General features: G+C 43.7%; 1 protein-coding gene across 2 annotated transcripts in view; it reads left to right on the top strand.

The window, feature by feature from the left end:
* Positions 1-13,516, top strand: part of Cfap57 (cilia and flagella associated protein 57) — a 61,240-nt gene that overhangs the window by 18,691 nt on the left and 29,033 nt on the right. For both annotated transcript variants that reach the window (XM_047552581.1, XM_047552590.1), the window contains exons 10-14: positions 2,728-2,940; positions 4,630-4,803; positions 7,697-7,858; positions 11,761-11,916; positions 13,159-13,252. In XM_047552581.1, the coding sequence (XP_047408537.1) occupies positions 2,728-2,940; positions 4,630-4,803; positions 7,697-7,858; positions 11,761-11,916; positions 13,159-13,252 (799 nt within the window). The remainder of the gene's footprint in view (positions 1-2,727; positions 2,941-4,629; positions 4,804-7,696; positions 7,859-11,760; positions 11,917-13,158; positions 13,253-13,516) is intronic.

The following is a 13,516-nucleotide window of genomic DNA, read 5'->3' as shown; positions in this document are numbered from 1 at the left end:
GGACTTCTTGCTCAAGCAGAAGGGAGACACAGCACTGACCAAGAAAGTGACCAGCTAGCTCCCAGGACAGAGGGAGAGAGAGAGCTAGTTCATTCATGCAAAGGGTGGTGAGGATGGGTTAGAGTTTAGGAATATTAATTGGCTTCTGGTACATATGTAAAGGTGTTTTTCTTTTCCTGGAAAAACACTTAACCTTGAGGGAGGGGTCCTTAGCCCATCATCCTGGCACCAGAATCACATCTTGCAAACCCATGTGGCATCCTGTATGAACCTCGCTGTCTGTAACCAGGATGAGCTACTGTGACTGTTAGGAGAACACATGGGTGGGAGTGGAGAGGACACAAATCATGGCAGGTAACAAGTAAGGGCCCTGGGGATATGCTGTTTCAGAGACTCCTCAACAGTTTTATCCTGTATGGTGTTTGTGCTCATAGAGTCATAGCAAGGTTATCCTGGCTTTAATGATATACCTGGTCTTTAGGGGTTGATAAGACTGAGGGTTAGTGAGGGGGCAGGAAGGTACAGATCATGGTCTTAGCAGCTAACAAGCCATGAGTGAAGATGGGAGAGCAGGAAGCACACAGCATGCTTTCAACAGCTAGCAAGCTATGAGTTAAGACCCAGGAGTGCATTTGTCCTTTGTGCCTACGGTGGTCCCTGACTGTCTTAAGTCCACCCTCTGGGCCCCCTTCAAAGGCAGTTTCTTTTGCCTACGTGATTTTTCTTTTGTTTTTCTTTTTGGTCAGACTATCTGTTGGGGATTTTTGTTTGTATGTTTCATAGTTTTTATTGACTTTATTTTAGATACTATGGTATCTAAATTATTAGATATTATATATATTATATATATATATAATAATTAGATATAGATTCTTATTCCTCATAGGAAGTTGTTGGTGGCAGTTGGTTATTTTTTTAGTGACTTGGCTAAACCAATTCTGTGAAGTCTTTCTCCCCTGCAGTGTAAACCTTTGATATCCCTGCTTAGATTTTTTTTTCTTTTTATGGTTTTTAACCTGACTGCCTAGGATTTGCCTCCAGGTGGCATAAGCTGCTTATAAGTCACGGATTGTGTATAAACCTCCTTAACCAATCAGATTTTTACCTTTTACTATTGGATTTGTGTGAGGCTTGGGAGCTACTGTCGGAGTTTCAGGGAGTTAATGGGTTTTGCTCCATGTTCAGCAGAGATTGGTGGTGTGATGTGTCTACTCTGTCCCTGAAAAGGTGTGGCATGGTCAGGTATGCAGTCTTCCGGGCTACCAGGGATGCATGTGAGTTTATTTTTAAGCCTTGCTTCCTAGGAGATGCCCCACAGTCAGAGTTTATTGTCCATTGCTTGTTGGGGCTCCTCCAGGGGCTGGGGGGTCTTCCAGAGCACAGAAGCATGCTCATGTTTTCCTATCTCTGCTCCAGTGGCTGCCAAGGGTGTGCAGCCTAGCACACACACAGAGCCTTCCAGCCTGCAGAGCTGTCTGTCTATGATCCCAGAAGAGCTTTCCTCTACTCTTTCCCTCATTCTTTCGAAACTCAGTTGCTGCTGTTTTTCTTATATCGTGATTACTAGCTTCCTCTTAATCACTCTCCACCAAGGTCTCCATTGTTTTAGACATGCCCATAGATACAGTCTTCGCTGCAGTCTGTCCCAAAGTCAGTCTCCTTAAACACTGGAGAGCTCTTTGAACACCGGACTTTTCCCTAGCAAAATCCTTATTCCGCCACACCACAGCTATGTCAGTGACCTGCTTTTCCAGGAGTGACACCCCCACTCTGTGAGTAGAACTTGTGGAGTGGGAGTGGGGTGAATGGAAGCGCCTGATCTTTTCAGCTTGCCTCTCTTAGTGAAGAGCCTACACCGTGAGCAAACAGGCATGAGCAGTCAGACACCGGTATTCTTGCTTTGCTGCACTTGGAGTAGAACTTCTGCCAAGGAGTAGGGACTGGCAGGTGGCAGGGAAACCAGGTCTTCTTGGCCATGCCTGCCTGAGACAGAGCTTTTGTTATCATGGGGCTAGGGTGGAGATAAGAAATGCCAGCAGTCTGCCCTTCCCAGGATGAAACCGTAGCCCAAGATAGGAGCTGGAAGGGAAGGGAGTCCTGGCTTCTTGGCAGCTCCTGCCCAGAGTGCACAACAGTGGCATCTCTGAAACTGAGCCAGTCGTGACTCAAATGCCACACACTGTTCTTACCAAGATTGGGTAGATTTTCTTGAATGAGTGTTCCTCCATTGCTACCTACCCTCAGGAGCATTTCCAGAGACTTTAAAAGATTATTTCATTGTTTCAATCATTTTTACCAGTTAACTCATTTCACTGGGGAGATCAACTGAGATCCTCACTCTGCCATTCTGGAAGTCCACTCTCACTGTGCTATTTTTGGAACTTCTTGTGAAAATACACACACACACACACACACACACATAATTATTTCAAAATTTACAAGTTTTTAAAACATACCAATAATTAATTGGTCATAGCATTAAGAAACCATGATGAGTCATTCTTTGCATTCATAAAGTATAAAAGAAATGTGTTTCATCTTCCGTATTTTGTAAGCATCATAGAAAACGGAATGTTAACATTTCCAGGAAGCTAAGTTTTGTGATTTCCTCTACCAGGAAGAGCCGTCCTGCCTCAGTCTAGTGGAGCACCTGAGGAGCTCATCACTTGGCCATGTTGTGGTGTGTGTGCAAACACTCTTACCTGGGTGTGTCTTCATCACCTGCAGATTCGCTCAATTGTCTGGAACCCAGACGACAGCAAACTGATTTCTGGTGGCACAGACGGTGCTGTATATGAATGGAATCTGTCTTCAGGAAAGAGAGAGACAGAGTGTGTGCTCAAGTCCTGCAGCTACAACTGTGTTACTATCTCCCCTGATTCCAGAATTATTTTTGCTGTGGGATCGGACCAGACCCTCAAGGAGATTGCAGATTCTTCAGTGAGTCTGCCCCTGCCCCTCCTCTGGGCTGTTGCACTGATCTGCAAAAGACAACAGCCCATGTTTAAACAGAAAGTGTGCTGAGAAAGAGGGCCGCTGCTTCGTGGGGTCGGTCAGCGCAGTTACTGTCACTTCCTGAACTTCTTGCCCACTGCCTTTCCTGACTAGGTTAAACTGTAGGGCCCCTTTCCGTTTCCATTTTGCTTGCTGTCTGTAACATCTCTTCTGCCCTCCAGGCATGGAGGTTAGCAGGGTCTCTACACCGCACTCCGGTTCTTGGTTGGCAGTTAGCTGGGGTAAAAACACAACTATAGTTAGCTGCTGTCACCTGGACTTGCCTCTAGCTTTGAAAGCCCCAGTTTCTCAGATGTTAGAATTACCACATTTGGCTTCACACAACTAAGGGCAGAGAAGGGCTCCAGAAGGAGACTTCACACAAGTGTGGCTGTGTCCTCCTCCAGGAGCCCAGAAGCAGTTGATCATCACTGGCTTCTCTGGTTTTTCCTCAGCTCTTCTCAGGACTGGTGCTGGGGGGTGGGGGGCACATAGCTACTGCAGCAACAAACCAACCTAAGGCAGGTTCCCCATGGTTAGAACGTAGCTCAGTGCATGGTGACTCCTTTGTACACCTAATAACACAGTCCCAGTTCTGTGGCAGCTTCTACAGCACTGCACTAAAACAAAGCTCCTTCAGGGTAGGAATTCCACTCCCCTTGATATGCCTACTAGCTGGTGCACTGCCTGGCCTGCAACAGACATTCAGTAAATGGGTGGGGGAATGAGTGCTTTAATGAGTGAGGAAATGAATGAGTTCCCTAAAGATGGAGTTGTGTTCATATAATAGGAATTAATAAATATTTTCTGAATAAACTTATGATAAATCTCCTGTTCTCACTCTGAGGTGCATGAAAGCATAGCCATCAAGAGCAGGGACTGCATAGTGCATACACCTGTAATCCCAGCAACTCAGGAGGCTGAGACAGGAAGATGGCAAGTTTGAAACTGGACTCTGCAACCTAGCGAGGACCTAAACAACTTAGCAAGACCCCATCTCAAAATAAAAAAAATTAAAAGGGCTGGGGGTCTAGCTCCTTAGGTTCCATCCGAGTACCAAAAAAGAAGAAGGAAGAGGAGGAGGAAGAGGAGGGGGAGGGGGAGGAAGAGGAGGAGGAAGAAGGAGGAGGAGGAAGAAGGAGGAGGAGGAGAAGAGAAAGAAAGAAAGAAGGATGGAAGGAAGGAAGGAAGGAAGGAAAGAGAACAGTGAGACTGTACTTACTAGGTTTATGAGTTGAGGCAAGTTGTTTTTCACCTCTTGACTCATCCATTTCATCATCTTTAAAATAGGACTAATGGTGGCTCCCCCAGGGTTCTGGTGAAGGCTGAATGAATTACAACATGGAAAGGGTGCAGAATTGTGCTTGGCACACAGGAAGTGCCATGCAAAGATTTCCGGTCATTGGTATTTTTTCCTAACTCCTTCGACCAGTTACTCATCAGTCAAGTAACTGGGAAATACTTAGTTTGTGCCTTTTATGTGCTGGGCACCATGCAAGATGTGATAAGGAATAGGAAAAAAAAATATTTTAATACAGACCCCAAGGGTGCTATTAGAGGGAAGGAAGAGAGTGATATCAGGACACAGGAGACACAGCTCAACCTCTCAGTTGAACAGAGCCGTCTGTGTTCCAGGTCCTGCGAGAGATGTCAGCATTTGATGTCATCTACACGGCAATTGTCATTTCACATTCCGGGCGCATGATGTTTGTGGGCACCTCAGTGGGAACCATCCGTGCCATGAAGTACCCTCTGCCTCTGCAGAAAGAATTCAATGAGTATCAGGCTCATGCTGGTCCTATCACCAAGGTGAGAGGGACCCTCCTCAGGGGTTCAGCCCCAGATCCTACCTGACGTACCTTCTTCCTTTCTGCAACTTCCCATTGTCTTTTCTATCTCCTTATTCCTTCTTTCTTCTTGTTTATTCATCCACCAACTATTCAGTAAGCATCTATTGACTACTTGTTTAAACTACTTCTAGGAATTTATCCTAGGAAATAATCAGAGCTACACCTAAAGATTTATGCACAACATTGTTCACCATGATCTTATGCATAATAATGGTCATTTGATGGCCGCTGTAGGTGTTCCACCAGTCACATCACATCTCCCAGGTGCTGTGAGCATTGACTGCTGAGGATACTCAGCTACTCCCTTTCCAGAGATTGCCCTGGACTAAAAGGAGTCATAGACCAGGAGACTAGTTAATGCCACTCTGAAGAATGCAAAAGACCAAGGGCTGGGGTTGTGGCTCAGTGTAAAGTGCTTTTAGCACACGTGAGGTCCTGGGTTCGATCCTCAGCAACACATAAAAATAAATAAACAATATAAAGGTATTATTAAAAAAGAATGTAAAAGGCCACTGCAGGGGACAACAATATGAGCACACATTTGTAAAGTGTCCTTCCATTCCTTCTCATAAAGTAGTGTCTGTGTTCAGGTAGCTAAAATGTGAAAACAACCCAGTGTCCATCAGCCAATGAGTGGATAAGCCAAATGTGGTACAGACATACAATGGAATCATATTCAGTCTTAAAAAGGAGGGGAACTCTGTAGTATGCTACAAATGTACAAAACTTGAGAACATTGTGCTAAATGAGGTAAGTTAATCACAAAAGGGCAAATATGGTGTGATTCCGGACTTTGTAAGATACTTAGAGCAGTCAGAATCATAAAGAGATGTTAGAATGCCATGGACTGGGGGAGGGAAGAGTGGGGATGAATGGGTAGAGAGTTTTGTTTTACAAGACAAGAGTTAGACTTGGGTGGTGGTGATAATGCACAGTATTACAAATGTTTGTATTGACACTCAACTGAACACCTAAACATGGTTAAGATGGTAAATTTTATGTTATATGTATTTTGCCACAATGAAAAAGTGGATAAAAAAGAATTCTCTGGCATGAAAAATGATTCCCAAGAAAATCATACCCAAATTAGCAAATTAAAGGTTAGTCATAGTTAAAAAAAAAAAAAAAAGTAATTTACACAGAATCCCTGACTGAAAATAGGCCCTGGGAAAATGTGTCTCATCTTCCCTCCCATCTCCCTCATTTCAGACTGTATGACATGAATACCTGAGGTTTTTAATATGTCCCAAATTCTATATCAGCTTACCCTGTAGGCATTGTTCTTATTAAGTATTTTTATTATAAAATGAAACATTCCTGTGCTAAGCCTGGGCCTTAGATCCAAAGTAAATTACTGTAATAATTCCCCTTCTTCAAGATATACAGTTTTATGAATAAGATCATTTCTATTATAAGCAATGCATGTCTTTTTTTAGAAATAAAAGTCCATCCACCATATATATATATATATATATATATATATATATATATATATATCCATAACTTACTAACTCTTCTCTCTCAGCTGGGCATTTAAATTATGAACTATAATGAATATCCTAGTCTGCAAATTTATATATGCCTCTCTGATGATTTCCCAAGGCTAAATTCCTGGACAGAGATGGAACTCCTGAGTAAAAGAATATTACTTTTTTTTTTTAAATTCTGACACATTGCTGATTTTGAAAAATCATTTTTCATAGTTAACTCCTTTGTCTTAACTTTTTATTATGAATTAATTACAGGGTCACAGGAAATTTTGAAGATAGCACAGAGGTCCTGTGTAGCCTTCACCCAGTTTCCCCCAGTGATCACCTTACATAATTCTAGTACAAAAAACAGAAAACTGGCACTGGGACACCGCCTGGGTGTGGGCCTGGTCATTTATATAACCCCACCACAATCAAGATGCAGAACGCTCCATCGCCACTAAGACCCACTTCTTGCCATCCTTTTGTAGTCATGCCAATCCCTCCCCACCATCCCTAATCCCTACCAACCATTCATTTCTTTCTGTTTCCATAATTTTGTCATTTTGAGAGTTTTATATAAATGGATCATACATTATGTGACCTTCCGAGGGTGACTTCTTTACTCAGCATAGTGCTCTTCCGATCTAACGAGGTGTTTTGTGTACTAATAGTTGATTCTTTTCATTGCTGAGTTATATTCCAGAGTGAGCACAATTTGTTAAACCATGCATCCATTGTAGGATATTCTGATTTTTTTTCCAGTTTGGCTATTACAAATAAAGCTTGTGCAGATTTTTGTGTGGACTTTCATTTTCATTTTTCTGGGAAAAAATGCCCAGTAGTATGATTGCTGAATCTGATGGTAAGTGGGTATTTAATTTTTTTAAGAAACTGCCAAGCTATTATCCAGAGTTGCTGTACCATTTTACATTCCATCAGCAATATTTCAGTTTTTCTACATCATTGTCAGTACATGGTATTGCCACAATATTTTATTCTAGCTGTTCTAATAGGTGTGGGGTGCTCTCTCATCATGGTCTTAATATGCATTTCTCTGATGACTAATAATGTTGAACATCTCATGTGCACACATGGCCATCTGTATATCCTCTTCCGTGAGATAACCTCAAATCTTTTGCCCACTTTGGATTGCCAGGTTGTTTTACTGTTGCGTTTTGAGAGTTCTTTATACCTTCTAGGTCATATTTCTCTCAAAAGTCCAAATCCACAGGGAATATAGTCTGTGAGAGCTCCTGCCTCGTTCTTTCCCAGGTCTGCCTTGCTGTGAGGCTCTTCCTGGGTTGCATGGATGGAGGCCTTGTACTGTCACCCTAGTCATCTATGGCCCCAGAAAGCTTCCTGTGATCTGTCTCCCTGCAGATGTCACTCACCTTTGATGATCAGTACCTACTGACTGCTGCTGAGGATGGCTGCCTGTTCACCTGGAAGGTTTTCGATAAGGATGGCCGGGGAATCAAGCGAGAAAGGGAGGTGGGCTTTGCTGAAGAGGTGCTCGTGACTAAAACAGACATGGAAGAGAAGGTAAGGATTGTGTCTAATGAAGAGGGACATGGAAAAATCCTTACCAGACTGCATTCCAATTCTTTAGAGCAGCATCGGAGGTCTTCCATAGCCTGGCCATACCCTGTGACTGTCCTCACCAGCACTTGATCCTGTTTCCACCCCCACACTGCCTGTCTTTCCACCGCATGGTCATCTTGACCTTGCTCTTCTGCTCCTGCTTTCCTTTTGCTACCATTTGAGAGCAGGCACTATGGCATACAATTCTCCTGTGTGACCAGTTGTTTCTAGTGCATGCTAGGCAAGCAGAAGACAATCAATAAATATTCACAAAACCAAACCAACAAACCAAATATACCAGTTGTTTCTGTGAAACATAGTCACTGCTAGTACTCAGAGCCTCCTTTTTTTTTTTTTTTTTTTTTTTTTTTTTGCGGTACTGGGGATAGAACTCAGGAAAGGCAAGCACTCTACCAGCTGAGCTATCTCCCCAGCCCTCAGAGCCTCCTTTTAAAAGATAAAAGAAATGAGGGATGTAGGAAACATTCCTAAAGCTCTTACCTATACCTCTAAACAATAACACCATTGGAATAAAAATAACCAGCATTTGCCAAGAAGTAGGCACTGTGCTGACTATTTCATAAGTATTTCTCGTTTAAATCTCACAAAACAGTTTTGGAGAAGTTGAGTACTCTGTCCAAAGTCACTGTGCTGGCACACAGTAGGACCAGAATCCTAATCCAGTCTTCATCCAGACCCCACTTTCCTCATCACAGTGCCACTGTTCCCTCCTGTGAATGCAGTAAGCATTCCATGAAGGTGTGGTTTTGGAGATGTGATTGATAGCTCTGTGCTGCACTCCCTGAGAGAAGTTGACTGGATGTTTCATGGAGAATCTAAGCGTTATATATTCATTGCTGCTTATCAAGAATCTGAGAGTATTATTGAATAGCTAAGCACTGGGGGTGCACATGTGAAAAAGGCAGGCTTGGGCCCTGTGGTCAGGAAGCTCACAGTCAGATAGGGGATGGAGACGAGAACTGTCAGAACAGCAATGCAAAGGCAGCCACAGCGCCGGATGGTAGGCCTCTGGTGTTTCCTGGAGATGCCTTCTCGAGTTCCCTCTAACTTTCTGCAGGAAAGGCAAAAGGGGAAGAGAGGGAGAGGGAGAGCCCCACCTCCCTATACAAGCAAATGTGTCTCTTTCTCTTCCTTCTCTGTTGTCTTCTCTGTTTTCTACCCACAGGGTAGAAAAAGAGGCCAAATAGGAGACACCAGGCTGAACCCAAGGCCTGAAGGTGTCTGTGCTGATGGCTAGGCCCACAGCCCCCAGCTAGGCCTGACAGCACTCTTCCCAGCTGAAAAGGCCTGGCGTTTGTCCTGCTCCTCCTGACTCCCTTCTCTCTCAGCATCCACATGACCCCACTCTGCTTATGCCCATCAGCCTCTCTGATTGCTCCTCCCTGGCTCCCTTACTGGCCCTTCCTCCACCTGGCTCTTAAAAGTCTCTTTCCCCAGAATTACTAGCTCTATTTTTTTCCTTTGTATTCTGTGACATTCTTTGTAACGATCTCTCAGCCCAGGATTCATCCCCTCATGACATTTTTCATTTATTTATTCTCCATCTGATATTAACAGAGGGGTCCTGACACAGAGATAAAAGACACAATGGGTCCTGCAGTTTATATCCTGGGAGGAGGGCTGGGATGTCAGTGTGAATGGGTGTTATGAAGAACGGTGCTGTGGAAACACAGGGGAAAGACCCTGACCCAGGCTAGATGATGCCAGAAGAAGTGAGCCCTGCACAAGCCTTCCAGAACAAATAGGAAAGGGCCTTCCACGCAGAGGAATGATTATGTGCAGAGGATGGTGCTCTGGGGAGAGATGCTGCTGGTGGGCATGGTTGGAGAACAGAGGGGTGCCAGAGAGGGCGGGGAGAAAATCAGAGAGATCGTAAGGGCCTTTTAAGCACGTTTTAGACTTTGGAAACTTCATAAGGACCACTACTGGTAAGGTAGGGAGCGTCTTCACAAGGTTTGCGCTTTGGAGAGATTACAGCAATGTGGAATAAGCAATTACCTCAAACATCACATATCAAAACTGGATCATTCCCACCTATGAATGTATTCCATTAGTCCAAGACAGACCATGGGGTCATTGTTCATCTGATGAATATTCGTCAGTGCTGACAGTATTGCAGGTCCTATGCTAAGCTCTGGGAATGAAACAGTGAAATAAGACAGGCCAAGCCCAACCCTCAGCTCCTGGGGAAAGACCATGCACCATCCTCTCACCTTCACCCACACCTTGTCAGCACCACTTTCCCCAAAATATCCCTTGCCAGTCTTCCCATTCCTCTCTGCTCCCCTCCCCCACAAGAGTGTAAGCCCTTAACCATCTCTCACCTGGACTATGCCACTATCCCCTACTTAATTACCTCGCCTTCATTCCATCTCTAGTGTGGTCCATGCTGCACACTGTCTTTGAAGAGGCCTTTATAACATTAAAGACAGCTTAATCCGGCTAGCTGAGAGCCTTTGGAAGCCCTCTAGTATAAAATCCAAATTTCCTACATGGCCTACAGGAACCTTGATGGCCCTGCCCAATCTCAGCCTCCTCTCCCACTGCCTCCCACTGTCACCAAGTCATAGGAGGGCCCTGACCAGACATCCTCGCTCCTACCTCCCTGACTTTGTCATGTAGTTTGTGTTTATCCCTCATCTCAGGATTTCCTATGTGCCAGGTCCACACTAGCATGCTGGCCACATGCAGAACCTGACATAACACTCTCCTCGTGGTCCAGTCACACTCAGGCAGTAGGGGAAAGACTAGCAAAGACAATAGGGATACATGGGTGTCATCAAGGTGAACAAGAATAAAATACCTGTGTCCTCACCCACTCCGTAATCAACGTGGACTCCTTAGGAAGTGAGAGGTGTACATATTACAGTAGGTTTAGAAAACTGTGGCATTGGGGAGTACAATGGAGGAGGAAAGACACTGGGCACAGGAGTCAGCCAGACAGAAGAGTTAGGAGCTACGTTAAAGTAACAGCAGTGAGGCCAGCATGGGTTCAGGATGCATCAGAGGGGACAACTGACAGAACTGAGAACCACCCAGCTGTGGGCACTTATCACATTTGTAATTATATTTTTATTTAGACTATAAGTTTCTTGGGACAGGAATCATAATTAAATACCTTTTGAGTACATACTATGTTAGGCATTGTTCTGGGCACTTTGGATACATCAACAAATAAAACCAGCAAAGATCCCAGCCTTCTTGGAGCTTAAGTTTTCATGGGGGAGAAGACAAAATAATAAGCAAATTATATAGTACGTAACAAAGTGCCAAGATCTGAGGAAGTAACAAAAAGTACAGCAGAATAAGGGGGCAGGGGGGAGGTCATGAGTGCAGTGTTGGGACTGGGAAGAGGGCGGCAGGATTAAATAGTAGGGTTCAAATGGGCCTTATCAAGCAGGTGACATGGGAGCCAATTTGAAGGAGATGTGAGAGTTGTTAGCACGCAGTGGAGCCCACGAGTACATATGTCCCTATCTATGATCAGGTTACATTCAGCCCCCAGAACTCAGCATGGTTTTTACTCCTGTGTATTTACATCTTCTGTAACTTATGTTAAACACCTCCTGCATGCCAGTAGGAGATATAGACTGGCCTGGGTCCCAGACTCACTACTCATTTGCTGGGTGTTCTAGGGAGTCACCTAACCTGACTAATAAAGGAAGAAGCTCAGATGTCTCCTAGTTCTTAGCCTGTGAATCTTGTGGGGAAGGATGACAAGCTCTAGTTAAGACATGTTGAGTTTGAAGCCGGGCAGAGTTGCAGGTCCTAGGTCAAGTCCACAGGTTTAAATATTCTGACTTACCCACTGTGAAAGCTCTTGATTCTCTGTCCTCCCAAAGGCTCAGATTATGTTGGAGCTGAAGACTCGTGTGGAAGAACTGAAAATGGAGAATGAGTATCAACTTCGACTAAAGGATATGAACTACAATGAGAAGATTAAGGAGCTAACAGACAAGTTCATCCAGGAAATGGAGTCCTTGAAAACCAAAAACCAGGTCTGTTTGAGAGACTGAACCAACAGCCAGAGAAATCTCTACTTAGCTCAACATGGGGCTGGCATGTATTGCCCAAGTTACACTCGAAAAACAAGATATAGGATAGGGCAGGGGAGATAGCTCAGCTGGTAGAGTGCTTGCCTCGCAATCACAAGGCCCTGAGTTTGATCCCCAGTACTGCAAAAAAAAAAAAAAAAAGATATAGGATAATGTTCAGGTTTAAAGCATTGCTGATGTCAAAAGTCATCAGAGTATAACAAGGTGCTAAGTGGAATAAAGCAGACTATAAAACTTTCTATAGTGAATGGTATTAGGTAAAATAAATATACACAACTATAACAAGTTAGTGTAACTATCTCTGGAAGTTGGGGTTACAGATACTTTCAATTTTGTTCTTTATACCTTTCTGTAGTCCTCAAATTCTCTACAATGAGAATTCATTACTTGGAAACACTTATTTTAAAACAAAATGAAAAGATAGCAAGAAAAAGAAAATATATATAGTGGAAGAACTAGCCGAATATTGATTTCTAGACTGTCAGAAAGTTAAATAAAGTTAGTCTAAGTCATCTGCAATTAGATTTGGGCCAGAACTCTCTGAGTCTTGTTTTTGTTCTACACAAATTTGTCTGACTGCCTTATCTGAAACCCCAATCTTTTGCTCAAGAATGTTGGTTCTATTATGTTATCTCTGTGGGTCAGAGAATTTGAAAAATTATGACTATTGATTTTACTCATCCATTCATTTATAATTCCATTCATTTAGTCAACAAACATTTCTTTGTTGCCCCACATAAACCAAGGCCAAAGTTAAGTCCTGGGATGGCAGTGCCTCAGGCTGCAAGGATCTGGCCTGCTCCAGTAGAGAAGTCACTTGTTAGAGGCTCACAATGAACCCTGAGGAGTTCATTGAGAGTAAGGTGCAGGCAATAGGGGATTTGAATGAATCCTTACTTTTTCACCCCAAAATCCACTTGATACATGTCTGAAACTAAACTCATCATTCACAAACCCATTTAGTAGTAAGGATGTAAACAGGGAAAGTACAGAACTTTCAGAGCAGCATATAACATAAATAAGGAAGAAGTGTTAGTGCATGTGTCTTTCCATAGAACGACGGTACAAAATAAGGGCTTGAGAAATGTTTTTGTTTGTGAATGAACAAACTGTCACTTGTAGTTCTCATCCTCCTTGTGCCTTCAGAGTTCTGCAAAAATGAGAAAATGTGACTTTGTGGTTTAGGTTTTACGAACAGAAAAAGAAAAGCAGGATATAAGTCACCGTGAGCGCATAGAAGACCTGATAGACAGACAGAACCGGGAACTGCAAGACCTGGGTGAGCCCATAAGCAGAATAAAGGTGGGCCAAGGGTGGCTGCTTGGCAGTGGAAGGAGGCAGGTTGGGCAAACACCAGGAGTCCCCCAGGCACAGCAGAAGTCCCAGGGAATATGTCCCTCACTATGATCAGGTTACATTCATCACCCAGCACTCACCTTGGTTTTCACTCCTGTGTGTTTACCTCTTCTGTGACCCCATGTTAAACACCTCCTGCACGCCAGTAGGAGATGTAGACTGACCTGGGTCCCAGACTCACTGCTCA

Source organism: Sciurus carolinensis, chromosome 1 (genome assembly GCF_902686445.1).
Source record: "Sciurus carolinensis chromosome 1, mSciCar1.2, whole genome shotgun sequence".
NCBI classification, from domain to species: domain Eukaryota; kingdom Metazoa; phylum Chordata; class Mammalia; order Rodentia; family Sciuridae; genus Sciurus; species Sciurus carolinensis.
This window is presented reverse-complemented; position numbering and strand designations above follow the sequence as displayed.